At 47.2% G+C, this 26,019-nt stretch overlaps 1 protein-coding gene across 1 annotated transcript in view; it reads right to left on the reverse strand.

Annotated features, from left to right (window-relative positions):
* Acox2 (acyl-CoA oxidase 2) overlaps window positions 1-25,621 on the reverse strand; it is a 30,760-nt gene extending 5,139 nt beyond the window's left edge. Inside the window, exons 1-13 of the mRNA XM_015494490.2 lie at window positions 25,490-25,621; window positions 22,968-23,217; window positions 22,104-22,266; window positions 21,746-21,897; window positions 21,245-21,352; window positions 19,586-19,705; window positions 19,168-19,283; window positions 17,954-18,126; window positions 15,777-15,939; window positions 14,034-14,224; window positions 12,247-12,426; window positions 10,452-10,557; window positions 6,258-6,475 (exon numbers count right to left, since the gene is read on the reverse strand). Of these exons, the coding sequence (XP_015349976.1) occupies window positions 6,258-6,475; window positions 10,452-10,557; window positions 12,247-12,426; window positions 14,034-14,224; window positions 15,777-15,939; window positions 17,954-18,126; window positions 19,168-19,283; window positions 19,586-19,705; window positions 21,245-21,352; window positions 21,746-21,897; window positions 22,104-22,266; window positions 22,968-23,127 (1,850 nt within the window). The 5' untranslated portion in view covers window positions 23,128-23,217; window positions 25,490-25,621. The remainder of the gene's footprint in view (window positions 1-6,257; window positions 6,476-10,451; window positions 10,558-12,246; window positions 12,427-14,033; window positions 14,225-15,776; window positions 15,940-17,953; window positions 18,127-19,167; window positions 19,284-19,585; window positions 19,706-21,244; window positions 21,353-21,745; window positions 21,898-22,103; window positions 22,267-22,967; window positions 23,218-25,489) is intronic.
* Window positions 25,622-26,019: the final 398 nt, after the last annotated feature.

The following is a 26,019-nucleotide window of genomic DNA, read 5'->3' on the forward strand; positions in this document are numbered from 1 at the left end:
TTCTTTTTTTTTTTTTTTTTTTTGGTACCAGGGATTGAACCCAGGGATGCTTAACCACTGAGCCTCATCCCCAGCCCTTTTTAAAATTTTGAGACAGGTCTCACTAAGTTGCTTAGGGCCTTGCTAAGTTGCTGAGGCTGGCTTTCAACTCACGATCCTTCTGCCTCCTAAACTGCTGGGATTACAGGTTTGTACCACTGTGCCTGCTCACTTCCCCATCTTTCTTACACGAATGACTTTGCATCTTATTTCACTGATATAGTGGAAGGAGTAAGAGACTTTCCACAGTTCCCACCCCTGCGTTTATACACAGTGCCCCCTGTCTTAGTGAAGGTACCTGTCCAGGATCCCAGCTCAGGCCAGTCAGTCCCTTCTGTGTACTAGCTGCCTTCTGCCCTTATCTACTGGAGAACGATATTCCAGAAATTCTCTTGCCTTACTCCTACAGTGTCAAAATTCCCCTTTCTGCTGGATCATTTCCATTAATATACAGCATGCTGTCATCTCTCTAATCTTAAAAAACAAGCTTTTGACTCAGTTTCCCTTTCTATCTTAACCCCATTTGTTGGCTCCCTATTATGACAGTACTTGCAAGTATTTTGTTGTCTCTGCTGGGTATATTATATCTCCAGTGTTCCTGTTCCTCCAGAGAGAACTGGATTCATTCATGTTCTCACCTCCACCACTCCACTGACAAGGTCACCTCTTAATATCTTTGTAGGGTCCTGAGACTCAGTATGTGGACCTCTCTCTTCATGTTGTCACTTCCTGTGGTATCATCTCTCTCATGGCTTTAAATATCAACCATATGCCAGTGACTTTCAAATTTATCCCTCTGTGTCACATCTGTATTTGGATTTCAAATAGGCTTTTCCAACATAACATGTCTAAAACCAAACTCCTAATCTTTTTCTGTCCATCCTGCTCAAACCTGGCTCTTCTGTAGTCCTCCCCATTTGATTCTTCTGTCTCACCCCACATCTATCTAATCTCTCAGCACATCCTGTTCTACTTTCAAAATATAAAACTTTGATCACTTCCCACCACTCCAGTGCTCCCACTCTGGTCCAGGCCAGGATCCTCTCTCCCTGCTGCTTTCTACTCCCCTCTCACCAGGTGGGGATTGAACCCAGGGCTTCACATATGCTAAGCAAGTGACCAGGTGCTCTCAGCCCTGCTTTTCTTTTTTTGTTTTGGTACCCAGGATAGAACCCAGGGGCTCTCAACCACTGAGCCACATCCCCAGCCCATTTTTTATATTTTATTTAGAGACAGGGTCTCACTGAGTTGCTTCAGCCCCTTCTTTTTATTCGAAATTCTTAGTATGGCAGCTGGAGTGATCCTTTAAAAATAGACATCGGATTATTTCCGATCGTGACTATCCTGTGCTCAAGCCCTCCTAGGCTCATACAGAGTAAAAGCATTGACCTCCAACATTTGTACCTGTCCATACCTGGAAAACCTTCCCCTGACCACTATACGGCAGCCATATGACATTCCTCAGGTCTTTCCTCAAATATCACCTTCCCACAGACCTCCCTGCTCCCTCAGCTCCATATTCCTATCCCCTTTCCCTGGTACCCTTTCCTTTCTGGCACTGATTAACACTTCACAGGGTGTATTGACAATGTGTGCACATGCGTGTGTGTGCGTGTCTCTCTCCTCTTTGTAGGCACTGTGCCCTTTTCAATCTGAAACTTGTATTTTTCTCATGAGGGATATTTACTTGAATTATTTTATTAATAAATTACCCCCCGCCTCAAAATAAAATAAATTGCCCCTTTCCATTTTTTCTGTCTTCCTCTTTCTTTGTTTCCCCCTAGACCTGCTTTTTAGAAGATGAATAGCTAGGATAGGTCCTCTTATTTTTTAAAGATCTTTTCTCTCGTTTTTTTGTCCTTTTCTGCTTTCTTTCTGTGAGGTCTCTGCAACTGTATCTTCCAGTCCTTAAATTGAGTTTTTCATTTCTACTACCTTTTTGTTAAATTTCAAAGAGCTCTTTTTTTTCTTTCTTCTCTGAATATTACATTTTAAATAATTACATTCTGGTTCTTATTTCATAGTTGGGGTATCTCTTATTAATTCTTTGAGGATATTACTATGTTTTTTTCTTTTTAAAGCTTTCTACTCACTATATATTCTCTTTGTGTCCTCTGAGTTGCCTTGTTCTTGCTTGTTCTTGCTCCTTCTTTTATGTTAGCAGCATTCAGTGCATCTGGTGATCCCAGAGTGTCTGGTCATAGCTAAGAATGGGGCATGAACTAGCTCAGTACAAGTGTGTATGTTGATTGTTAGCGGGGCTCACTGTGGACTGTGCCCCTGCTCCCTTGGATGGTCAAATTCTTCAGAGAAGGATTATCTTGCTATTCTCCTACAGGGTACCCGCCTGGCTGTCACTCTCCTAGTACCAAGAGGTTAATGAGCACTGGAGGAGGAAGTGTTAATATTTGGCTTGTGAAATCCCTGCTTTCTGTAGGGTAGCCTCATCCTCCACTATGCCTAATGTTCCCCATTCCCCTTGGCCCTATCAGAGTAGGGCCAGGAAAGTCACAGGGGAGGAGGGGAACCGAGGTTTCAGATCTCTCTGAGCTGAACTTCCACCATCCTGTCAGTTCCATCTCACTCTCATCCCCATTGCCTGAGGTACACAGTGCTTCTCCTTGGGGTTCTCTGCTGTGACTTGTCTAAGTCATTGTATGCCCATTTATCCAACTTTCATTTTCCTCTCCTGTTCTTTTTGTAGGCTCATGCCTTTAAAAATTTTCTAATTCTCTTGCTGTTGTTTAAAGAGTGCTTCCTAGCATGTGCAATGCCATGGGCTCAATTGCTAGTGCCAGATAAAAACAAAACAAAATGCTGTCAAAAATATATCTGAAACAATTATGCCTGGGGTAGTAAACTTTCCCTAGTCTAGGGAATCCAGTGGCAGACACCATTAAGAGCATAATTAAGTACAGCACAATTCAAGCCCAAATATGTCTTTAGGAAGGAACAAAATTAAGTGCATTTGTGCAGTCTGCCTTACCTGAGATTTACCTCAGTCTGCCATCTTTACCCCAGCTGAGATTTTACTAACACATTTTAAACAACTAAAACCCCTTTGGGTCAATTCATTAATGTGACACAGAGAGCTGGTTTTAGTGTCACTTAGAATAGTGTGCTGCCTTTCATTTGTCATCTCAGAAGTCTGAGAGAGATAATGACTAATCAAGGCAGGGAACTGTGACAAAGAACCGTTAAGCATGGACTCTGTTACATACCTAATTACCCTGCAGTAGTAAGGTTACTTAGGAACCATAATGTAAGTAAATCATTTTGTGGGTTTGATGCTTGCGTGAGTTGGCAGCTTGCGTCAGTGCTGTCTTGTCTTGATTTGTAAGCCTCTGGAGCAAAGGCAAGCACTTAGAAATGCTGTTTGCAGATAAAAATGAAACCCCAAAAACTCCATACTTAAAGATGTTAAGGTGATCTTTGTATTTTATCATCACCACCAAGCAGGACCAGAATATTATTTTTATCATGTGCTTTTAAAATGCCAAGTGTTTCAGAAAGACACATTTGGGCTTGAATTGTGCTATACTTAATATGCTCTTTTTTTTTTTTTAATTTGTTCTAATTAGTTACATATGTCAGTGGAATGCATTTTGACAAATTATACATTAATGGAGTATAACTTCTCATTCGTCTGATTGTACATAATAGAGAGTTGCACAGGTCATGTAATCATATTATGCATATAGGGTAATAATTTAACACGCTCTTAATGGTTTCCACCAGTGGATTGCCTAGATTAGGGAAAGTTTAATACTTGGGCCATCATTGTGTCAGATATAGATATAGATATAGATATAGATAGATATTTTTTGGTACCAGGGATTGAACTCAGGAACCCTTAATCATTGAGCCACATCCCCAGCCCTTTTTTGTATTTTATTTAGAGACAGCATCTCACTGAGTTGCTTAGGGCCTTGCTGAGTTGCTGAGGCTGGCTTTGAACTTGTGATCCTCCAGTCTCAGCCTCCTGAGCCACTGGGATTACAAGTGTGTGCCACTGTGCCCAGCAGTCAGATAATATATATGTATATATATATATATATATATATATATATATAGAGAGAGAGAGAGAGAGAGAGAGAGAGAGAGAGACACAATACCTTTATTTTGTTTATTTATTTTTACTTGGTGCTAGGGATTGAACCCAGCGCCTTGCACATATAAGGCAAGCGTTCCACCGCTGAGCCACAACTCCAACTAGGCAAGCACTCTACCGCGGAGCTACATCTCCAGCCCTGTGCATATTTTTTTTAAACCTTTATTTAATTTTTTAAAAATATTTATTTTTTAGTTGTAGTTGGACACAATGCCTTTATTTCACTTATTTATTTTTATGTGATGCTGAGGATCGAACCCAGGGTTCTGCACATGCCAGGCAAGCGCTGTACTGCTGAGCCACAACCCCAGCCTATTTAATTTTTTTAATAATTATTTTTTTAAAATCTTTTTAATATTTTTATTTATTTGTATTTATATGGTGCTGAGGATCGAACCCAGGGCCTTGCACATGCGAGGCGAGTGCTCTACCACTGAGCCATAACCCCAACCCCCTTTATTTAATTTTTTAAAAAAAATTTTTATGTGGTGCTGAGTTTTAAACTCAGTGCCTCACACATTTTATTTAATTAAAAAAAAATTTATGTGGTACTGAGTTTTAAACTCAGTGCCTCACACATGCTAGGCGAGCACTCTACACTGAGGTACATCCCCAACCTCTGTGCATATTTTTTTAAAACCAAGTTCATAATCTTACCGTATGTGTGTGTGTGTGTATTTTATGTTTATTTATTTTATTTAGATTTATTCCTAACAGTATAAAATAACCTCACAGTATAAGATTCTTTCAAATTATTAAATATTTTTCATGGACCCCAATTTTGTTTTCAGTACTGAACCCAGGGTCACTACTACTGGGCTATATCCCCAGCCCTTTTTTGACAATTTGTGATGATTTAATTGAACAAACATTTACTAGCTACCATCTATCTAAGTGCCTATGTTTTGTAATAAATAGCACGTAAAATACTGTATATTGTTAGAAATAAAAAGAATTTGGTTTATTTTCTTTAACTCTGTCATGGAAATTTTATTTTACACAATTTCAAGTTTATAAAATTTTTTAAAAGTGTTGCTGATAATGAGAACTATCAGAGGATGTAGGGGAAAGGCCACACCTCCCAATGTACAATAGGCGTCATATTTTCTGCCCCATGGGGTCTCAAAAGGGTGTATTCTCAAGTTATCCTATTTTTTTAAAAAAATATTATTGACAATGGTAAATAATTCATATTTTTAAAATTTGTTTTCTAGAACCCTGACCAGGTGGGCCTGTGGTTTTGATGTTTTTCAAGTAATTATTTAGGTTATGTGAAATGACTGGATGAAAGAAAGCATTTGATTAGTATTTCATGACTCCACATTGTACTGCATTAATTCCACATATCAAAACTATTTGTATTATTGTTCTATGAATCAATATATAAATTACTTGAGTTTTAAAAAAATTTTTCATCTTGGTACCAAGGCAGTAAAGTTTAGTCAACTTGGAAATTATTTGCTCATGCACATTCAACAAAGACAGGGGTATACCTAAAATAGTACTTCGACCTTCACCCACAGGTTAAGGGTGCATGCTCAGGCGTCAGAGAGGCCTGAGATTGTACCAACTCCTACTCTGGCTAATTATGTGACATTGAGCAGGTTAACTCCCATAAGCCTGAATTTCCTCTCCAGTAAAATACAGAGATTAAGTCCATTTCAAAGGGCTCCAAGGATTAACTGAGATGATGTTTGTAAAAGCTTTTGGCACAGTGCCTGGGCACATAAGTACTCCTTAAGTGTTAGCTATGATTCAGACTATTAACACATATTCACATGTGGCATGCTTTATTTTATTCATATGTCTGTGACATTGTTCCTGTTTCCTTGACGATGTTGAAGAGGTCAATTGAGGTAGCTAACTTATTTTTAAGCATTTTTATTTCTAATTATTCCTCACTTGTTTCTTTCACTAAGCCTTAATACTTCATGTTGGCATAATAATGCTGGGATGCGAACCTCCCCAGGGCCCTTGCTGGTTTTGCCAGACATACCCCAGTTAGCAAGATCTTGGAGTTTGAGGTGACCTGTGAACTAATCTGTGAACTAGAGTAGAGGGCTTTTCTCCGAAGGCTAATATCACGGTTTGAGGGCTTGCCACTCACCTGATCAGGAGGAGTAGGTCCAGGTAAGCTTTTCTTGCCATGTCTACTTGGGCCCCAGACAGAAAGCCATCGTGGAGAAAGTCACCTGAGTTTGTCAAGATACCGTGTAAAGCAAAGAGATCACAGAGGCGTTGGAGCACTTGCTGAATTGCTGGTTCCTTGTCTAGTTTCTCCAGAGCGTCCGTGAAACTCTTCACAGTGATATAGTAGCAGTGTGCCTACAAAGACAAAGGTGTATCAGACACTGATAGATGGTTTCCAACTCCAGAAGTCACCCTGGAATCTTGGCAAGACAGATGAACACACTGCCACAGCTGTATGCTTGCCAGAGGGCTGACAGCAGGCCCCCTCCCCTCCAGCTCGCTCAGGGTTTCCTTGAGCCTTTTTGGTACAGTGTGTATCTGTATACATGCACACGTGTGTGTCTGGCCCGTGGGCTCTGGAACTTGGCCTTTGGTATCCTCATTTTGCTTGGGGCAGCTTCAAGTAGAGTTGAAAGTAGAGAGTCAGGTGTGCTGGTGGCTGGCTCCGGGGACTTGGAGGGTAGCACGTGTGTGTACCATGTGGTGGGAAAGTGAGGGTACAAGATGTAAAGGCAATTTATCTTAGCCATCAACCTAATGAGAGCCCCCTCTGCCAGATGGACTCCTTCCCTGGACCCCCTTCTTCCCATAGCCCAGCAACTAAAGGATTAATGCTTGTCTCAGCAGGAACCTTTAGGACCCTTTATCTCCTGCCCTTTTGGTTATTAAATATTTTTAATATCCCCCCTTTACCCAAGACAAGTGCACATCAGTATTTTATCAGGTAGGATACGAGTTGCTTGAGGAAGAGTTTATAATACAAACAGTTTGAGGCTTTCAAATTTGTATGTGTGCAGGGCACCTGGATGTCTTTTCAGAATGCAGATTCTAGCTGGGTGTGGTGGCGCACACCTGTAATCCCAGCTGCTCAGAAGGCTGAGGCAGGATGATTACAAGTTCAAAGTCAGCCAGCCTCAGCAAGTTATCGAGACTCTAAGCAATTTAATGAGACCCTGTCTCAAAATTAAAAGTAAAAAGGGCTGGAGATGTGGCTTAGTGGTTAAATGCCCTTGGATTCAATCCCTGGTACAAAAAAGAAAAAAAGAATGCAGAGTGAGAGTAGATCTCTAACTGTCTTGTGATGTCCATGCTGCTGCTAGTAACTTGAAATAGCAAGGTTTAAAGTGTCTTGGGGTTCAAAAGAATTCTCCCTGCAGGACAAGGGATAGGGCAAGGCCATCTGAGGCAAGGGGAACTTTATGAGCAAAGGCTATACTTTCAGGAGGTAATTTCCTGAGACCGATGCACTGGAATTTAATGAGGCAATGATGGGCACTTTGTAAGTTTGGATTGACCCACACCTGGACCCACATCAGTGAAGAGCTGTGAATGACATGGCCGGGGTTTTATTCTGTAGGGGCCAAGGAGTCACCAGAGCTTTCAGTGGGGCAGCGAGTGGTCAGGTTTCTCATTTGGAAAGAACCTGACTTCCTCACACAGGTGCTTACAGCTCTGCTTAGGCAGCCAGCCATGCTCCTCACTGCCATGCTGGGTATGCAGTGTTTGGAGGTGGACGATGATCAGATGGGTCCTGCCGCCCAGCAGCCTTCTGCGCTCAATCTGCATTGAGGGACAAAACTGGAGACACCTGTACTTTTGTCACTGAAGCCCCGCTTTCCCTTGTCTAGCCCATGGACCACACCCGAAGGTCTCCAGGCTCTGCTTGAGGAGTGAAGTGATGGTGAGCTGCCCCAGGGCCCAGTTCTGTCTTGGAAAGCAGGATGAAGACCAGGAAGAGAAGGTGGCCTTTAGGCCATAGGGATAAAGTATGTCCTTATCGCTGGGTATCTCTTAAATTTTTACACATGTCAGCTCAGTCTTCATAATAATCCTGTAAAGTAGGTGCTGGTAATAGCTCTGTGTTGCATGAAGAGACAGGCTCTGAGACTTAAGTTCCTTGCCCAAGGTCATATGGCTGGTAAGTGGTAGCAACAAGAGCCAAACCAGGGTTGTACTCCTAACTGCTACCTGTGCTGCCAAAGCCACCAGGGCCTGAGGCTGGGTTATACCGAGCACCAGCATTAGCTCCAGGATCCTGGGAACTGACATCTCTCCTGGGCAGAGCCTGACCTTAGAGGACCAAAGCCTATCAGAACACCTTTGTTGTACAGACTGGAACGGGGAGGGAGTGCTTGAGGTCAGATGGCATGTCACACACACAGCTGGGAGACCAGAACTTAGCTCATGGTTTTTCCTTGTCTATCCACCTACCAGTTTTGTCCCCTGCCCCAAGTTGTAGTAACGTCATTCTCTACCTGCACATTTCCAGTTTCCAGATGAGGCCTGGTTGGGCGCTTGAGGTTTCCGTAGAATAGCGAACCCCACAAAGCACAGGAAGTATAGAACCCTTTCCCACTGTGACCTCGGAGACTCAGCTTGGCCACCATCCCCCCAGGAGGCCTTTGGACTCACTCCTCTCTCACAAGCTGACTGAGCTTCCCACCTTTGGTGCCCCCGAGCTTGAGGAGCCCTGAGGACACAGCTTGCCTGTGGTGTGTGGCACAGGAAGCCATCTTGACTCAGCCATTTTCTACTTCTCGGACCTCATGCCTATGAGATCTCTTTCTTCATCCTTAGAGGAGAGATTCTGCTGGTCTCCTGCACAGGCTCACATGTGCTAAATGAAGGAAACTGGCGAGCAGCGTCTGGCCCCTTCGAAGGCAGGGCTTAGGTTTGGAAAATGAATAATGGGGGATTGTGGTTCCTTTTTTGGTCATCTGTTGAAAGAGTGCCGCCTGGGCTCACTCCGTGTTGACAGGGCATTTAGCACGATAGGGAGTGCCCCTGTGGTGGGCTGTGGAGCTGAGAGCTGTGGCTACTGCCAGCGCCCACGAGTGTGGTGCAGGTGTTGGGTCACCAGGTGGTGCTCATGCACAGCCTGCCAGCCAGTCCTGCCCTCCCAGGGCCTCTGCAGACCTTCAGGCCTCTCCTGCTTGGCAACCATTTTGGGGGGTCCAAAGCCTGATGATTGGAGTGGCCGCTTCAGTTTTCAGTTGTTGGCATGGCCAGCGTTCCAGTTGCCTAAGCTCAAGAGGCATTCTTACCACTTTCCCACCCCATGACTCTTGAGGCCTGTTCCTTCCTCTACCCCTTTACTATCTCTGCATTTCCCCACTTCTCTCTGTGGCCTCTGCCAAGTTCATGGTGGGGGCTGGTCCAGGCTGCAGCAGCTTCCTTCTGATTAACTTCCAGCCTCCAGTCCATTCCTCCCTCTGCAGCTTGCATGATCCTTCTGGAAGGAAACTCTGCTCCCTTCATTTTTGCCTGATGCAGACTCAGCCATGGCTTCCCGTCACAATGGAGGCAAGACGCAGGCTTCTCACACTGCAGAAGGTCTCTCCTGTCTCCTCTCCCTGTCTACCCTCCTCTCCTTGATTCTTCCACCTTTGGCTCCTCCTGAAAGGTCTGCATTTCCTCCCAAGCACCAGGACTTTTCCTGTCTCCTCTTGTACCTGCTTCTCCCTTTGCTTGGAAACCTTCCTCTGCAAAGCTGCCATCTGCCCCCCCCTCCAGCCCCCTCATCCCCCACCACCCCCAGCATGCTAATTTCAGCTTATCTTCGAAGCATCAGCCTGTGTGCCACCCTTTCTGGGAAGCCTCAAGGTGAGTAGAGATGCACCTGCCCCAGAATCCCACAGCAGCCTATATTCTCCTGCCCAGTGCTTCCTTGATAGGTGTGGGCAGCAGCTTCACCGTTTGAGCACTGAGCCCAGGGCTGCTGCAGAGTGGGTGCTCAAATATTTGCCGACTGACTGTGAATTATGCACAAACACAAACCATAGTGGAAATTGAATCAGACATCCAAGGATTGCCTGTGGGGCTAAGAGGAAGCTTGACCTGCTTTTCTATCTGGGAGGAAATATTTGAACAACCTGAAGCAAATCCAATAACACTGCCTCATTACCTTTCCCCCCAAGAGCTGCCAGCAAGATTGCTTTGGAGTTAAGTCCTTTAATTAAAATACCCTGGACTAAAGCCTTAGAAATGAAATGAGGGCAGCCACTGAGGCGCAGGCTTGGGGAATAATGGCACAGCCTGGGTTTTCCCGGCAGGGTAGCCAGCTTGGAAAGACAAGCGGGTCCCTTGCAGCTTTGGCTGATAGGCAGCTCACCTTAGCAGCCTGGAGGTGCATGACAGAAGTCTTGTTCCAAGCCTCCTGCTGGTCAGCCCCAGATTGTGTGAGGGTCTGTAGATGATGCACCGAGTCCTCTATGAGCCTGAAAACCAGAAAAGGGTCAGCTTCTTGACTGACTGGGAGAGATAACCAGTAGCTATGGGGGGCCCTCAGAAGTACAAATTCTGTTTAGGACTTCTTGTGTGTCATAAAGCTAAATGCCTGATAAACATTCTCTCTCAAGGAATGCATTTCCTGTTTACAGTGGGGAAAACCTGAGTGTCAGAGAGGTTAACCAAATTGTCCAGGGTAACACAGCTAGTAAGGAAGGAGTGGAGCCAGAATTTATTTTTGTTCCTTTTGGAACCCAGAGGTGCCTAACCACTGAGCCACATCCCCAGCCCTTTTTAATATTTTATTAGAGACAGGGTCTAGCTAAGTTGCTGAGGCTGGCTTTGAACTTTTGATTTTCCTGCCTCAGCCTCCCAAGTCATTGGGATTACAGGCATGCGCCACCACTTTTGGTTTGGATTTTTTCTTAACCACCACATTTTAAAGCCTCAGGGATTTGGGCCAGGAGCATTCCCCTCTTTTTCATGCACCCCAATACCAATGTTTTTAGGCCATTCCATTGTTTGGCTTCCTATGATCCAAGGAAGAAAACAAAACAAAACTTGTTAAATGTTAGTGAGGCCTGTTGGTCACCCAGCCTGCTGCAAGGAACCTAAAAACAAAACCAGAAAACTAACTATTGTCCTCCAAGACACTAAGTTAGTCATTTGCCATTATATTAACCTTTAATCCCCTTTTATTGTTTGTTTCCTGCATGACCATCCATAACCCTTGAAACTTGTGTGTAAAGCAAACTGTTAAGCAATATTTATTTTGCTTTGTCAGGGAGTACATAAGCAGATGTCACTTTTGAGTTCCAAGCAAAGAGAAACACAATGGCATCTTAATTACCAGTCAGTTCCCCCAAGTGAAAATCAGTTCTTTGAGGCCTGAAGGTTTTATTAGTGTATCTATAGATCCCTACATCTTAAAACAGTGCCTGGCATATTGTAGGCACTTAATAAACATTTGTGGAATGAATGAATGAATGTCTCAAGTTCCTTGTGATCTCAAAATAATTATCAATCATTTCTGGGACCACAGGTTGGGATATAAGACCACTTTATACTAAAAAAATATATTTTTTGCAGTTTGTTGTTTTTGGCATTTTAATGTTGGGCAGGGTGAGAAGTTTTTTCTTTATAGGTCATTAAATCTTTCCTTCTCTCTGTGATGGTGTCTGTGCTTGGCTAGGCCTTCTCTTTATTCCAAGCTTGTAGCATATTTAGTCATTCCTGACTGGTGGGTACCTGACAGTATTGGTTGAGTGACAGAATGGATGACCCCTTGGTTTTGTCTATGTTCTCTGGAGTCTATCAGATGCTGGAATTAAAATGGAGTCCATCCTCTGCTAGAGTCATATTTTAGAAAATTATTTTTAGATTATGGACTATTTTCCAATTTAGAAGGGTTGCTGTATTTATTGTTATTGGTTTGCATATCAATATACATTGGTAGTATTTTCATATGGGTACATTTGTTGGATTGTGAGTTATTCCAGGAATCTAAGGACTTTTAAAAATTCTCTCATGGCAATAGGAGCTGCGGGGCCTGGGGAGGCTAGGGGTGGGACTGGTTCTAGAGGCTCTCCATGAACATGCACTGAAGGCCCTCAGAGAGGAGGAGCCTACCCCCCCCCCCCCCCCCCCGTGTGGGGTGCTGACTTCTCAGCGCTTCTCACCTGGCGGCCGCGTGTGCCCAGGCTGCAGTGTATAACTCTGGGCAGAGGAAGTCGGCTGCCTTCTGGGCTGGGCAACGGGCCAGGACAGGCCTGGCAAGATATTCAACAGACTGAGGTAGAGGCTTCTGTGGTGCAGAGTCTGGGGACACCTTGGCTTGCAGGTAGCTCTTTACCAGAAACCTGGAGGGTGGAAGGGGAGGGGACAGGGGAGACAATGGGGCTCTGTGGGGCACCCGCCACCTCAGCTCCCAGAGACACACATCACACATTCTTAGCCTGGGCTCCAGGCTTCCTGTGGAAGGACCTGGGCCCAGACCTCCACCCAGCTGCCCTCTGAAGGGTTACTCCTCACCCCAGAGTCCTCTCCTGCCATCCTGCTGGGAGGCCCTCCGTGGGGCACACTCCAGGCTTTAACAACTAAATGGGGCTGCAGGACTGGGGCAGACCTCTTCAGGTCCAGAACATAAACTCTTCTGAGATTCTATGCAAATTGAATCTTTTTGTGGGAATCTTGTGATTTTAGGATTTATGATGACTTGTACAGTGACTGTGGGAATTAAATTTTCTAAGTTGAAAGAAGGAGGATAGGTATTGACGTGAATGGGAAGATTATAGGTGACTCTGAGCTGCTGCGTTCGTCAATCCACTGGTTACAGGTTCTGGCCTCAGGCAGCCCTGGACTCTCAGCCGAGGCCTTCGTGATGCTCTAGGATTGATTCACCTCCCTAAGCTTTCCATCTCTAGATGGGGATGATCATACTCACCTGATTGGGAGGTGGTTTGTGAAACTGAAAGATAATATTTGTAAAGTGCTTGACACAGAGCTAGGCACAGAATGCCTAATGCACACTATTGTGTTCTTTTCATAATCTGAAAAAGTAAACCTGCAAATGTTATGTATTAAAAGTATAACATGTCACATTTGCCAGTGAACTCCTTTCTCCATGCGTACAAAATTATTTGCCCCCTTCAGTCATCTGAGAATAAGTGAGTGTGAGAGGCTTTGTCAGCCTCAAAGAGGGTTGAAAAGAAACCACTTGGAGCTGGGCATGGTGGTGCAGGCCTGTCATCCCAGCAGCTTTGGAGGCTGAGGCAGGAGGATCACAAGTTCAAAGCCAGCCTCAGCAAAAGCAAGGCACTAAGGAACTCAGTGAGACCCTGTCTCTAAATAAAACACAAAATAGGGCTGGGGATATGGTTCAATAGTCAAGTATCCCTGAGTTCAATCCCTGGTACCTTCCTCCCCCCAAAAGAAACCACTTGGAGGAGGCTGACTTGGCCATTCGCTCCTGCCTCTTAAGTTGGGGCCTCCTGTGTAAGATCTTCACTAAGCCTGGGATCCTGCATTGAGCAAAGCAGATATAGTCCCTGCCCTTGAGGAACTCCCAGTCGAGCTGAGGACCAGAACTAAAAAGTAAACAACACAAAAATGTAGACAATTATAGATTGTGTTCCAAAAGACAGCCGTGTGCCACTGAGTGTTCCTGGCTGAGTGGACAATTTTAAGCAAGAGAAAGATATGATATTCTGTAGGCTTTGAAAAGATCCCTCTTGGATGCCTGTAGTGAAGTGGGACCTGGTGGAAGCAAGGGACCCTAGGTGAGAGACGGTGGCAGCCTGGCTAGGAACAGTGGATGTGCGGACAGGTGGATTTGAGACCTGTCATGGGATTTGGACAGCCTCCAAATGGTGCTTGCCAAAGCCTGTCCCTCCCTCTGTGGGCATCAAACAGAAACCTCGACCTGAGCAGAAGCCTGGACAGGGGCCTGGGCCAGTCTGGTCCTTACCTGGCCACTTGCAGGTAGAGCACTGTATTCTCACCCTCATAGGTGCAGGAGGCTGTCACTTGGGTGACCAATGATGGCAAACCACTCAGTTTTGAGTAGCCGTGTCCCCCGCAGGCCCTGCGACACAGCTCGGCCCCCTGGGTACACAATTCAGACATCATGGCCTTCATGCCTGTGCTCAGTGCGTGGAGCTATAAGAACAGGAAGAGGTGTCAGGTGGTGTAAGGGGATCCCACACCTCCCATTTACTGAACATTTCCGGCGTGCTGAACACAACCCTGTGAGGTAAGGAGTGTTTCCTTACCTGACAGCTTTATGAATGAGAAGGCTGAGCCCCAGGCTGGGACTCACCCTGGGTCACACAGGCACTGTAGCTATGGGGCAATCAGAACTAAGGAAAGGCTTCCCAAACAGCGTCTCCAGGATCTTTGGAGAGGGTGCTGCCTGGATTGGGCCCACCTCCCTTCAGGAGGTATACAGTTTGGAAAACTGACCTGTGAGGGTGAGTGGGGTGCAGTGGTCTGAATGTGTCTGCCCCAAATTCATATGTTGAAATTCTAACCTCCAAGGTGATGGTATTAGGAGGTGGGGCCTCTGGGCAACGATTAGGTCATGAGGGTAAAACGTTCATGAATAGGATTAATGGCTGCTGTGGTTTGCATTGCCCCTCCAAAACCCATGTCGAAATGTAGTTGTCATTTTAAAAGTACTAGGAGGTGGGACCTTTAAGAAGTGATTAGGTCATGAGTGCTCCACCCTTATGAATGGCTTAATGCTGTTGTCATGGGTGTGGCTTGGTTATAAAAGAGAGCTCTGCCCCCAACACTTTCACAGGCTCCTTTGCCATTGGTGCCCTCTGCCGTGGCACAGCACAGTAAGAAGGCCCTCAATAGACAGATGGAGGCAACTTGGTGGAGGCTAGGAAGTCTCCAGAACTATGAGAAATAAATTCATAAGCTGCGTAGTTTATGGTGTTTTGTTACAGCAGCCAAATAGCCTGAGGGGTTGCCAGATAGCAAGCTTGGTTAGAGTTTTTGATTCTTGAAAGGCCCAAGCCATCTTTCAAACATTCAAGTCCTTCGGAGGAAAGTCATGTCCTACCTTTCTTTGTGTTTCCTCATCTGTAAAATGTGGATATAAATCGTGTCTACTACACAGTTGGAAAAATTAATGAAGCAATGCTTATAAAGCACAGCACCTGGGTAGCCTGAATCTTAAGAACATGTAAGTCCACAGTGATTTAGCTGAGACCTATGGGCCAGATGTGCTTTAGAATCAGAGTAATTTTTGGATTTTAGAAAGGCAAAGCAGGGTGTTTAAGGTAAATTACTTGTTTAAGGTGTATCCAGCCGGCTGTGGGAAAGCCTTCATAACTGAATACATTAATATTTTTGCTTATTCATGTTCAGTAGAATAAATCAAGTCTGTTCAGGTCAAATTGTGGTAACAAATGAGTTCCAGTTTTTTGTTTTCAGAGCTTTGTGGGATTCAAAAGCTCATCAGGGATTGTGACCTGTGTTCTTTCTACTGTGAGTGAGTATTTCATTTAACATTTTTGAGCTCTCTGGGGGCCAGGTGTGGGTGGATTTATGTGTCAGGGCACAGTGCACCCCAATACCCTGGGATGCTGGAAGGCTGTAGGAGTGGAGGAGGGCCTGTAGGAGCCGGGCTGAGACTGCTTCTCATTGGGTGGGATAGCCTTTGCCACCCTGCAGCAGCTGCTCCACAGCAGACAGTAGATACCTCAGGAAGGAGGCTGAAATCTTTGCGCAGAATCTCATCATAGGAACGGTGGAAGAATTCCAAGAGGCTGACCGCTGTGAAGTGGAAGGCGTAACTCGTGGCCAGCTGAGGAAGGAGTTTCTGCTGCTGTGTCTGGTAGTCCAGAATTTTTGCCTCTGGGCCACTGGGGGGAAAAGAAGCCAAAGATTTGGATGATACCTACATGCCATGTCCACCTCCTTCAACACCACATCCCCAACACCATGTAAGCCTTAAAAACAGTTCTTCATATTCATTGCAAAACTAACACCAGACTATCACTAATCTTCTAAAGTCTCATCTAACATGAACATTCACATATTTCCCTAAAGATAATATTGACACTCTTGCTTGTAGGGTCTGCCTCTTGTGGAGTGAGGGTCACACAATTCTTGCATGCACACGGACCATCTCATCCTAAAATGTGAAAAGTTCTGAACTCTGACATATCTGATCCCAGGGGTTGGGTGAAGGATTGTGGCCCTGCACCGCTGATGATTTGAACCTGTGATCTTTCACTGCCCATGTGCACTTGCTGTGTGCTAGGAAATGCGTTGAACCTAAATAACAGCTCTTTGGATGTGAACCTGGGCCCACTGAAACCCAAGGAGTGGCCTGGGGCTGCCTTGTCCATTGCTATGTCCTCAGTGCACAGGACACAAAGCTGAGAGAAACCTGAGGCCTCTCAGGGGAGTAGCTCCTCACCCAACAAGAAGTTCTTATCATCCTTGGGACATCTCTACAACTCAGGTACATGGGCTGCAGGCAGGACAAGCAGTGTGCTGTCTTCTAGTGCAGATACCCTCAGCCTGGGATTCTGGTGCCCAGGCCACCGAGGGTGCTGTGGGTTTGCCAGAAGACCCTGGGTCAAGGCCCACCATGCTTTCCTGCATGTTACCCACGACACCATCCCAAAACATGACTCCTGTCCACCTGGCATACAATCCTCAGTCCATTTTGAGTCAGACTATCCTGGAGCCCATAGCATAAAAAAACACTAGACCCAAAGGCTGAGAGTCCTCAAATTCCAGTCCTGGAGATTTCACTCTTTTTATGCTTTTTTTTTTTTTGAGATGAGGTCTCACTATGTTGCCAGACTAGTCTCAAGTTACCCTCTAGGCACCCACCAATATGCCTGGCTAGTGATCAGACTCTTTTTTTTTTTTTTTTTGAGGGGGAGGACTAAAGATTGAACCAAGCAGTGCTTAACCACTGCACCACATCCCCAGCCATTTTTATATTTTATTTAGAGACAGGATCTCACTAAGGATGGCTTTGAACTTGTAATCCTCCTGCCTCAGCCTCCTGAGCTGCTGGGATTACAGGCATGCACCACTGTGCCTAGCTGTGATCTTATTCTTGATAGGTAGAAAAGAGACCTAGAGAGGGTCAAGGATTTGCCCAGGGTCAGTCAGCAGAGCTGGGAGGAACATTGTTTCTTGAGTACCATGGATTTGGTTTTGCTGTAACCAACTCTACTCCCTATTCCTCTTCTCACTCAATTTTGCCACATCCTGGGCGTGTGTGCCTCTATTTGGGACAAATTTATCTTAAAAAGAATCATTGCTGTTTACCTAAAATTCAAATGTGTGTCCTGTATCTCAAGACAGAGTGTGTGTCTGGGTGCACGCATGTACGTGTGAGCAAATGCACATGTACCTGCACACAGGTTAAAGCAGTATGGAGTAGACTTTGGCCTTCTGTGCCCCGGAGTATTGGGAATAGTAGCCAGACACAACCAGGCATAATGAAAGGTATTCAGACCTAGACATACCACAGTCAGATGCTGACAGTCACAGCCAGACAGAACACGTTCATCCACACAGTCTGAAAAGACAGTTGGGCTTTGCTAGAGAGAACAGCCAGCCACAGTGAGATGCAACCTGGTAACTGGCCGACCCAGACTCACTAGCCAGTCACAGGTGTGTAGGACACAATGGGATCTGGACAGACACAGACTGACATCAGATGCTGATAGATAGAAACTGGGCCAGAGAGACCCTGTCAACATGGCCAGACTTGTATGTGTGTATGGGGGGGGGGGGAGGTCTGCTCCAGCATCCCAGCTCTGGCAGAGAGATACTGCCGGGGAGCAGGCACTGTGGGACTGAGTGTCAGCCCTGTCTACCGCAGTCAGTCTCTGGGCTCCCTCTCCTTGCCTGGGCCAGAGCCGGGATTGGCGGCGGACGACTGAGTAGCGCACAGCGATGACACAAGCCTTCTGCAGTAAGGGTAGGATGGTAGTCAACAGCAAGCGCACTCGCGTCACCACCATGCCAAGATAGTTGCTCTGTGCCGTCCCAAACTTGACGTAGGTGCCATCTGGCAAGACCTGCGTGAAACAAGGATAGACATTGGGCTATAATGAAGGCACTCCAGCCAGCTGACTCCCACGATCATGGGCCTCCACCCCGCTTGGGTACCATGGCGCTCTTGCCCATCTGGAGACGACCGCTGGTGTGGCCACAACAATCAGTAAGATACAGAAATGGGGGCAGGGGTTGTGGCTCAGGGTATTGCGCTCACCTTGCGTGTGCGAGGCCCTGGGTTCGATCCTCAGCACCACATAAAAATAAATAAAACAAAGGCATCATGTCCAACTACAACTAAAAAATAAATATTAAAAAAAAAAAAGATGCAGAAATGTAGCCGGGCACAGTGATGCACACATGTAATCTCACCAGCCTGGGAGGCTGACGCAGGAGGATTGCAAGTTCAAAGCCAGCCTCAGCAAAAGCAAGGTGCTAAACAATTCAGTGAGATTCTGTCTCCAAGTAAAATACAAAAAAGGGCTGGGGATGAGGCTCAGCGGTTGAGTGCCCCTGAGTTCAAACCCTGGTAGCCCTTCCCCCCCAACACAAAATACAGAATGTTTCCCTGCTTGTTGCTAACTAGCCACCTCCCCAGGTGCCCTGTTTACATTCCCTCTGTGGGAACACCCCAGGCTTTCCTTTGATCCACTACTAACAGGGCACAGCCTGGCAAAATGAGAACCTCCAGGTCTCTGCAGCACTCGGGTTAGCGTGTGTTCAGTGGCTGCTGTGTCCAGGCCTCACCGTGGGAAAATGTTAGCACATGACTCTCAGCCCCCTTTCTTCTTTCCCTGGGGTTGCTTGGCCATCCAAGGTGGAGAGTCATGAGAAGTCTGGGGCTCATCGAGGCAAAGCAACTTGCTCAAGATCACACCGTCTCTAAGCTGGGGCTTTCCTCCAGTCAGTGGGACCGAGTCCTTCTCCCTAAAACTGCTCAGGCCAGAGTCTCTCTGGGGAATTGTGGCCTAAGCAGTTTTAGGGAGAAGGACCCAGACCCAGTGTCAGCCTGTGCAAGATGCAGGTCCCCTGCCCAAGCAGTAATAGCTTCCCTGGCCTCCAACCTGTGCAAAGCGACTCAGCATGTTCTCCCTGGGGACCCGCACGTGGTCTAGAAGCAGGAAGCCATTGTCTACATTTTCCAAGTCCATCTTGGGCCCAATATCCCCAACAGTGATTCCTAGAGGGGGATGGAGAGGAGAAGGACTGTCATTTGAATGACACGTTTGCTGTGCCAGGTACCACATACCCATTTCAGCTCACAGCAGCCTGTGACACTGGGGTTATTGCTGAGGTCAGACAGATGCTGACTCTTGCTCAGGGTTACCCAGCCAGTCAATACCAGGACGTTCAACAGAACCCCTCCTGGACCTGGGACAGCAGTCCCAACTTCTCCCATAGATTCCTTGGGCCCTGAGGACAAGGGAAGCTTGGTGGGACCTTCTCCTGGAAGGGGTCCCTGAGGGAACAGCATGGGCTTACCTGGCAGTGGGGTGTGGTCCTGGAGGCTCCGGATGGGCACGATAAAAGCGTGCATTCCCTGCCTGGCTCCCGAACAGATCAGCTGGGCCAAGACCAGGGCATGGGTGGCCGACCGGCCCACTGAGGGCAGAAAGATAAGAGGCACATCGTGGGGAGACCTGTGTATTGCTGTCCCCCAGCTTAGGCTCCTGGGGTTGGGGTTGCTCAAGGACATCTCTGAGGCCTCCAAAAGTTATTGATGATAGAGGAGATTTGTCCCCAGAGAGCCAAACAAAACTAGCAGTGACTTGACAAAGGAACTGAAAAGAGTGAGCTCTTGAAAGTTCTGCTGTCCCCCCAAAACAAAAGCAAAAGCAAAAAACTATTAATGGATCACTCTGTCATCAACCTCATAATAATGAATACAGATATTTATCAAAATCCAGGTGTCATCTGACCCTATACTGACGTTTTCTAGTTCTTACAGGGCAGGTATCATGAGTCTCATTTTCCAAGATAAGGAAAAGGAGACTCGGAGAGCAGAGTGACATGCCGGAGGTCACTAGCCTGGTGGGGGGCAGAGCTGGGATTGGAACCCTGGTCTGCTTGATTTTTTTTTTTAAAGGATAAAGGACGGAGTTCCTTTTCTTAAAAAATTTTTTAAATTGTATCTTTGTTTTTAAATTAATTAATTAATTAATTAATTAATTAATTTTTATTTTATTATTTTTATGTGGTGCTGAGGATTGAACCCAGTGCCTCACAAGTACTCAACCACTGAGCTACAAACCTAGCCCTCCTTTTTTTTTTTTTTTTAGTACCGGGGATTGAACTCAGAGGCACTTAACCCCTGAGCCACATTGCCAGCTTCATTTTGTATTTTATTTAGAGACAGGGTCTCACTGAGTTGCTTAATGCCTCACTTTTGCTGAGGCTGGCTTTGAACTCGTGATCCTCCTGCCTCAGCCTCCCGAGCCACTGGGATTATAGGCAGGCACCACCACGCCCAGCGGTCTGCCTGATTTCAAAGGCGTTTTTCTCTCTGTGGTTTTGGTCTTGTTCATTCTCTTACTCTGTCTCCCTTCTTCTGATTTTCTCTCTCACCTCTACTTTTCTGCTTTAGTTGAACTCCAGGCATTTGTTTTATTTATTTTCCACACGAGGCCTGGGTCCCCAAATGCTGCAGATCCGTCCGCAGAGCTGAATTCTCAAACCCAAGGGAGGAGGCCTTGGTGGGCATGGCACCCACCTGGTGGCCATCTGATTAGAGCTGATGGTGGCACGGGATTTTCTGGGTGTCTGAGGCAGGGGCAGGGAGGTGTTTTTTCTACTCACTGTCGTCACAGGGCCTCTGCCCTGGCTGGGGACAAGCTTAATCATCGACTCAGGACAACTGGGACTAGGCCAAGTGTGCACATGTGTCATGTGCATGCACACACACGGGGGCTGGGAGGCAGTGTGTGCGTGTGTGGCCTTGTCTCTTATCCTCGTCAAAGCCCCCCTCCCAGGAACCTGCCAGCTGTTCACTAATGAAAGTCTTAGCAGCCCTGCTATTTCCAGGCAACCGGCGTAGGAGAGGAAATCAGCCTGCAGCCTCTTGGACAACAAATCCAGTGCTGCTCTGCCCTCTGATGTTGTCTTCCTTGGGCAGGGACAGAGCAAGAGAGGACGGATACTCACTGTCCCCAGGCCACCACTTGGCGGCAGTCATGGTGGGGCTGTGTATCACAAACTCCTGGGTGGCTGCATCATAGGTGGCTTGAGTCTCCAGGCCTTGAAGATATGACCCTGGCAACCAAGGAGGAGAGTGAGACATTCAGCCAAGGCAGGGTTCTTAACTGGGGAGCAGCTTCCGGGTGGGACTGGACTCTGAGCTACCAGCCAGTATGGAGTAGGGCCAGCTCCCCTCTGTACTTGGCAGGTATTTCTCCCCTTTGATCTATGGGTTTTGTGGGGATGCACAGAGTGGGGTGCTGATACTTCTAGAAGGAATGACTTATCCAGCTGGTAGTTCATACAGTACAGTTGTGAAAATTAGAAAAAGCCACCCCTTCCTTAAGACCCTTGACTGCCATCTGCTGGAGAGTTTTCAAATCAGATATGCAATCTATGAGACGCAATGGGCCCTCTGGGGTTGTACAGTGCACGACCCCAACACTGTATGCAGCACCCTTGGCTCACCGTGTCCCAGCTCTGTCTGGGCATACGTTGTGATGATCTGGAAGTTTTCACAGAGTGGTATCCATTTAGCAATCTGTTCCTCTGAGCCAAGGCTCCTGAGCGCATTCATGAAGACACCATTTAAAGTTAAGGCCACATCTCCAGAAAGGGCCCTATGGAGGAGAGATGCCATGATTCAGTAGCCTATTGAAGACAGGGGTTGTACCCTCAGCTAGGGTGCAAGAGGGAAGGGACACCTGCAATCCTGGTTTCCAAGTAAGTAATGGTTTTGTTGGGGAAAATGGCTCATGGGACTGGGAGGTTTATAAGTGATCCCAGGTAGATTCCTCTCTGGCAGGGCCACACCAGGAGTAAGTACCTGAAAGCATAGGCCAATTCGCAACCATCTGCCGGCCAGCCCAGGCGCTGTGCTATCATCTGTATGTGGTATCTCTTCCGCAGGGCGGTCTCATAATGCTCATTCTGGGTCATGAAATGATTGTTCTTAAGGCTAAACACTGGGTCATTGTGGATGATGCTTTCTGCAAGAGGTGGAGAAAAGAGGGCATAGGCACTTGGGTGAGGTTTCTGGCATCAGATCTTCCCACACACTTGCCTCATGGATCTGCAAAGGAAGTCACTCATTATTTTACAGATGAGAAAACAGAGGCCCAGAGGTGAGAAATGTGATCTGTCCAAGGTTACAAAAGCAAGGCAGTGGCAGAATTAGGACCAGCATTCAGGTGTCCTACTGCCTGGGACCCTTCTGTCACTCAGATGGGCTCGGGGAATATTGGCATGTTAGTAGTGCCTTCATAGTCCAAAGGAATGACTCTGACAATGGTGTTTCAAGGGCAAATTTGCCCTTTTTTTGGTGGGGGCGGGGTACAGGGGATTGAATCCACGTGCACATCCCCAGCCCTTTTTGTATTTTATTTTAAGTCAGGGCCTCGCTGAGTTGCTTAGGGCCTTGATAAATTGCTAAGATGGCTTTGAACTTACGATCCTCCTGCCTCAGCCCCTGAGCTGCTGGGATTACAGGTGTGCACCACCAGACCCAGCTGCAAATGTGCTATTTGAAGATGGGACTGTGACTACTCTCCCATCATCTAAGGAAAGCACATAGACATAAATACAATGCATTAATAAAAAAATAAAGAGAGAAATTCTGATATATCAGAAAGAAAGAAAGAGAAAGAGAGAAAAGAAAAGCAGGATACTCTGTGTCTCAGCCTCCTCTTACCGACTTTCCTCCGGATCGCAGTGTTCTGGGCACCTCTGTCAAGGATGTTGGTGAGTCGTTCCACGTTGAAGGACGGCACACGCCTCTCACTTTTTATGTCAGGGTGCTCTTGCCTGCTCCACTTGTCTCCCAAGGACACGCGGTGCACCGGGCTACCCATCCTACTCTGCTGTTCAAGGAGAGACACTTCCAGCCCAGCTGCTCTGAAGATCTCTTCAGGACACGGGGGAGGGGGGTGGTGTCCAGGAACCTGTGTGCACAAGGAATCACCTGAGGCTGGGTGTCAGCAGGTCCCCGGACCCGGCTCCCCTCTGAGCTTTGGACAGGATTGCACTACAAAGCTCACGCTCCAGCCTCTGTGGCTTGGGTAATGAGCACCATCTTCATAAAGAGCTGGAGACAGTCACTCAAACAAAATGATCTTAGGTTAGGTGAATGACCCCTAGTGACACCGCTGGAGTTGGCCAGAACTGGACGGGATCTGACCACAAAGCACATGCATTGTCCATACGGTGCCCCACCCTAGGGACTCACTGTGGGACTCAACCCCATTTCTTGAGCTCTGAAGGATACTGTGATACTGAGGGGAGGAACCTTGCCCTCCGCCTGGGAAGTGGCCCCCTGGGACCCCAGCACATCTCCCATACCCAGGGTGGGTCCCGCCTCCTCCATGCCAAACCCTTGGGCTCTTAGAAACTCCCATTCCCTACAGTGAGGCAACCACCTGGTACAATCCATCCTACTTCCCAAGTCACTTGAATCTAACTGCTCCTTGCCAGCTTGTTGGCTACCACCTAGCCACCATCACTTCTTACCTGCTTCTGTGTCTCTTTTGTCTGTTTTTATTTTTTGGTACCTGGGACTAAACCTAGGGGCACTTGAACACTGAGCCACATCCCCAGCCCATTTTAATATTTTATTTAGAGACAGGGTCTCACTGAATTGCTTAAGGCCTTGCTAAGTTGCTGAGGCTGGTTTTGAACTTGCCATCCTCCTGCCTCAGCCTCCCAAGTCCCTGGGATCACCTGCGTGCGCCACCACACCTGGCCCAGGTAAGCTCTTAAGTGAAAGTCACCTTGTGTTTCTCCCTGCTTGGAATTGGCTCCTCGGTGTCCACCATTTTTGGAATGGAGTTACTGCCATGTCCCTCTCCTGCATTAAGCTACTTCCCCATCCTGGGCCCCTCTCACTTCCTCCTGCCCTTTGCCCCTGATGGCCCAAGGCTTAGCTCCCTGGTGTTCTTGGTGAGTCCCAGCTTTCAGGACCCCAGCTCTAGGAAGCCCTCCTGCAGGCAGCACCCCTGGGAGAACTGGATCCCCACTAGCAGTTATTGGTACTGGGGACAAGTTCCCGTTTACTCACATATCCCATCCCCAAGGCAGGGAGAGGTGCTTTGGGTCCCCAGAGCCTGGCTCACAGGAGGCAGGCTGTAAGCCTTTCCTTCGGACGACCACACCTTTGCATTCCTCTATCCCTCACCTCCACCCTGGGATGTGCTGCAGTTATTACCATTTTGTCACAGCCACAGGTAGCAAGTGGGATTCTTTTTTTTTTTTTTTTTTTAAGTTTTTTGGTATTGGGGATTGAACCCAGGGGCACTTTACCACTGAGCTACATCTGCAGTCATATATATATNTATATATATATATATATATATATATATATATATATATATATATATATATTTAGAGACAGGATCTCACTGAGACTGACTTTGAACTTGTGATCCTCCTGCCTCAGCCTCCCGAGTTGCTGGGATTACAGGTGTGCGTTTCTGCACCTGGCAAAATGCACTATTATTATTTAGCAGGGCTGGGGATGGAACGCAGGGCTTGGTGCACATTCTACCGCTGAGTTACATCCCCAGCCCGGCAAGTGGGATTCTTATGCGAGGCCCCTGGAGCAGGGCTGTGGGTGCTGAGAAGAAGCCGAGCGTCTCCATCAGCTGCCTCCGGGATTCCTGGGAAGCCACTTAGCCCAACTCCTCTCTCTGCCCCTTGCTCCCTCATTCCAAATTCCCCTGCCTCCTGGCTGTCCCCAACCTCCCAAGAATCTCCCTCCCACAGCCTTTGCCAGGGCTATGCCTGTGACCAGAACACCCTGTCCTCATATATCACCACGGCTCCCTCCATCTCATCTTCATGTCACCTCTCAGGGAGGCCCGCCTGACTACTTTAACATCCCAAGTCCCCTGGCATGTGATCCTGTCCCCGCTCTGCTTTGTGTATTTTCTGTTTACATACACGCAAGGTCATTAACTGCTCTGTTCCCAGTTGTTTTTGTTTATTGCTGTCTGTAGCCGCCCTGCCCCCACTAAAATGCCAACTGTAAGTGGGCAGGGACCTTTGCCAAGCGCCTGCTCTAACAGGGCAGAGCCTGCCGGAAAGAATGTCTGCTGAATAGTTGTGAAAGAAAGAAGGCACTGCTCACAGCCACTAGGAGCTGCCCAGGCTCAGTTCTGGGGTGTCATGTCCTCAGGATCTCCCAGTTCTTCCCTGCCCTGCCCTGGCTCCCTGACTCACCTCTGTCCTGTGCCCACACTTTAGGTCTGGGCTGGCCTCTTTCTGGTGCAGATCTGAGCCTTCCAAAGATAAAGGTGAGTGGCTAAGCCCTTTTCTCCTCCCCCTGAGGGGTTGGGTGCCTAAAGGGCTCTCCCTCGTGCTCCCATACTTCTGAGTCCCCGCCCCCAAGCCACTGAGTGGGTGTGACATGCATATACGCTGGGTGCCAGGCACTGGGGCTGCCTGGGTGCTTGTAGCTCCCACACATATCACACATACATGGTGTAACTTCCCATTCTTGTGGTTGTACCTGAGGTGGAGTTTCACTGATTCTGTGTTCATATATGAACATAGGAAAGTTCTGTCCTGTTCAAAGCTGGGGATTGCTTTGAAAGTACTTGTACTTGTGTCCCCCAGCTGTGCTTCCAGAGTGACACCCCTGATCTGTCCTTATGGCGTCCTCTATCTTGCCATCAGGAACTCAAGCCGATCACATCACAGGGGCTTAACGGGCTCCCTGCAGGTGATCCTGCTTGCTCTGTGAGAGGACT

Source organism: Marmota marmota, unplaced genomic scaffold (genome assembly GCF_001458135.2).
Source record: "Marmota marmota marmota unplaced genomic scaffold, marMar, whole genome shotgun sequence".
NCBI lineage: Eukaryota > Metazoa > Chordata > Mammalia > Rodentia > Sciuridae > Marmota > Marmota marmota.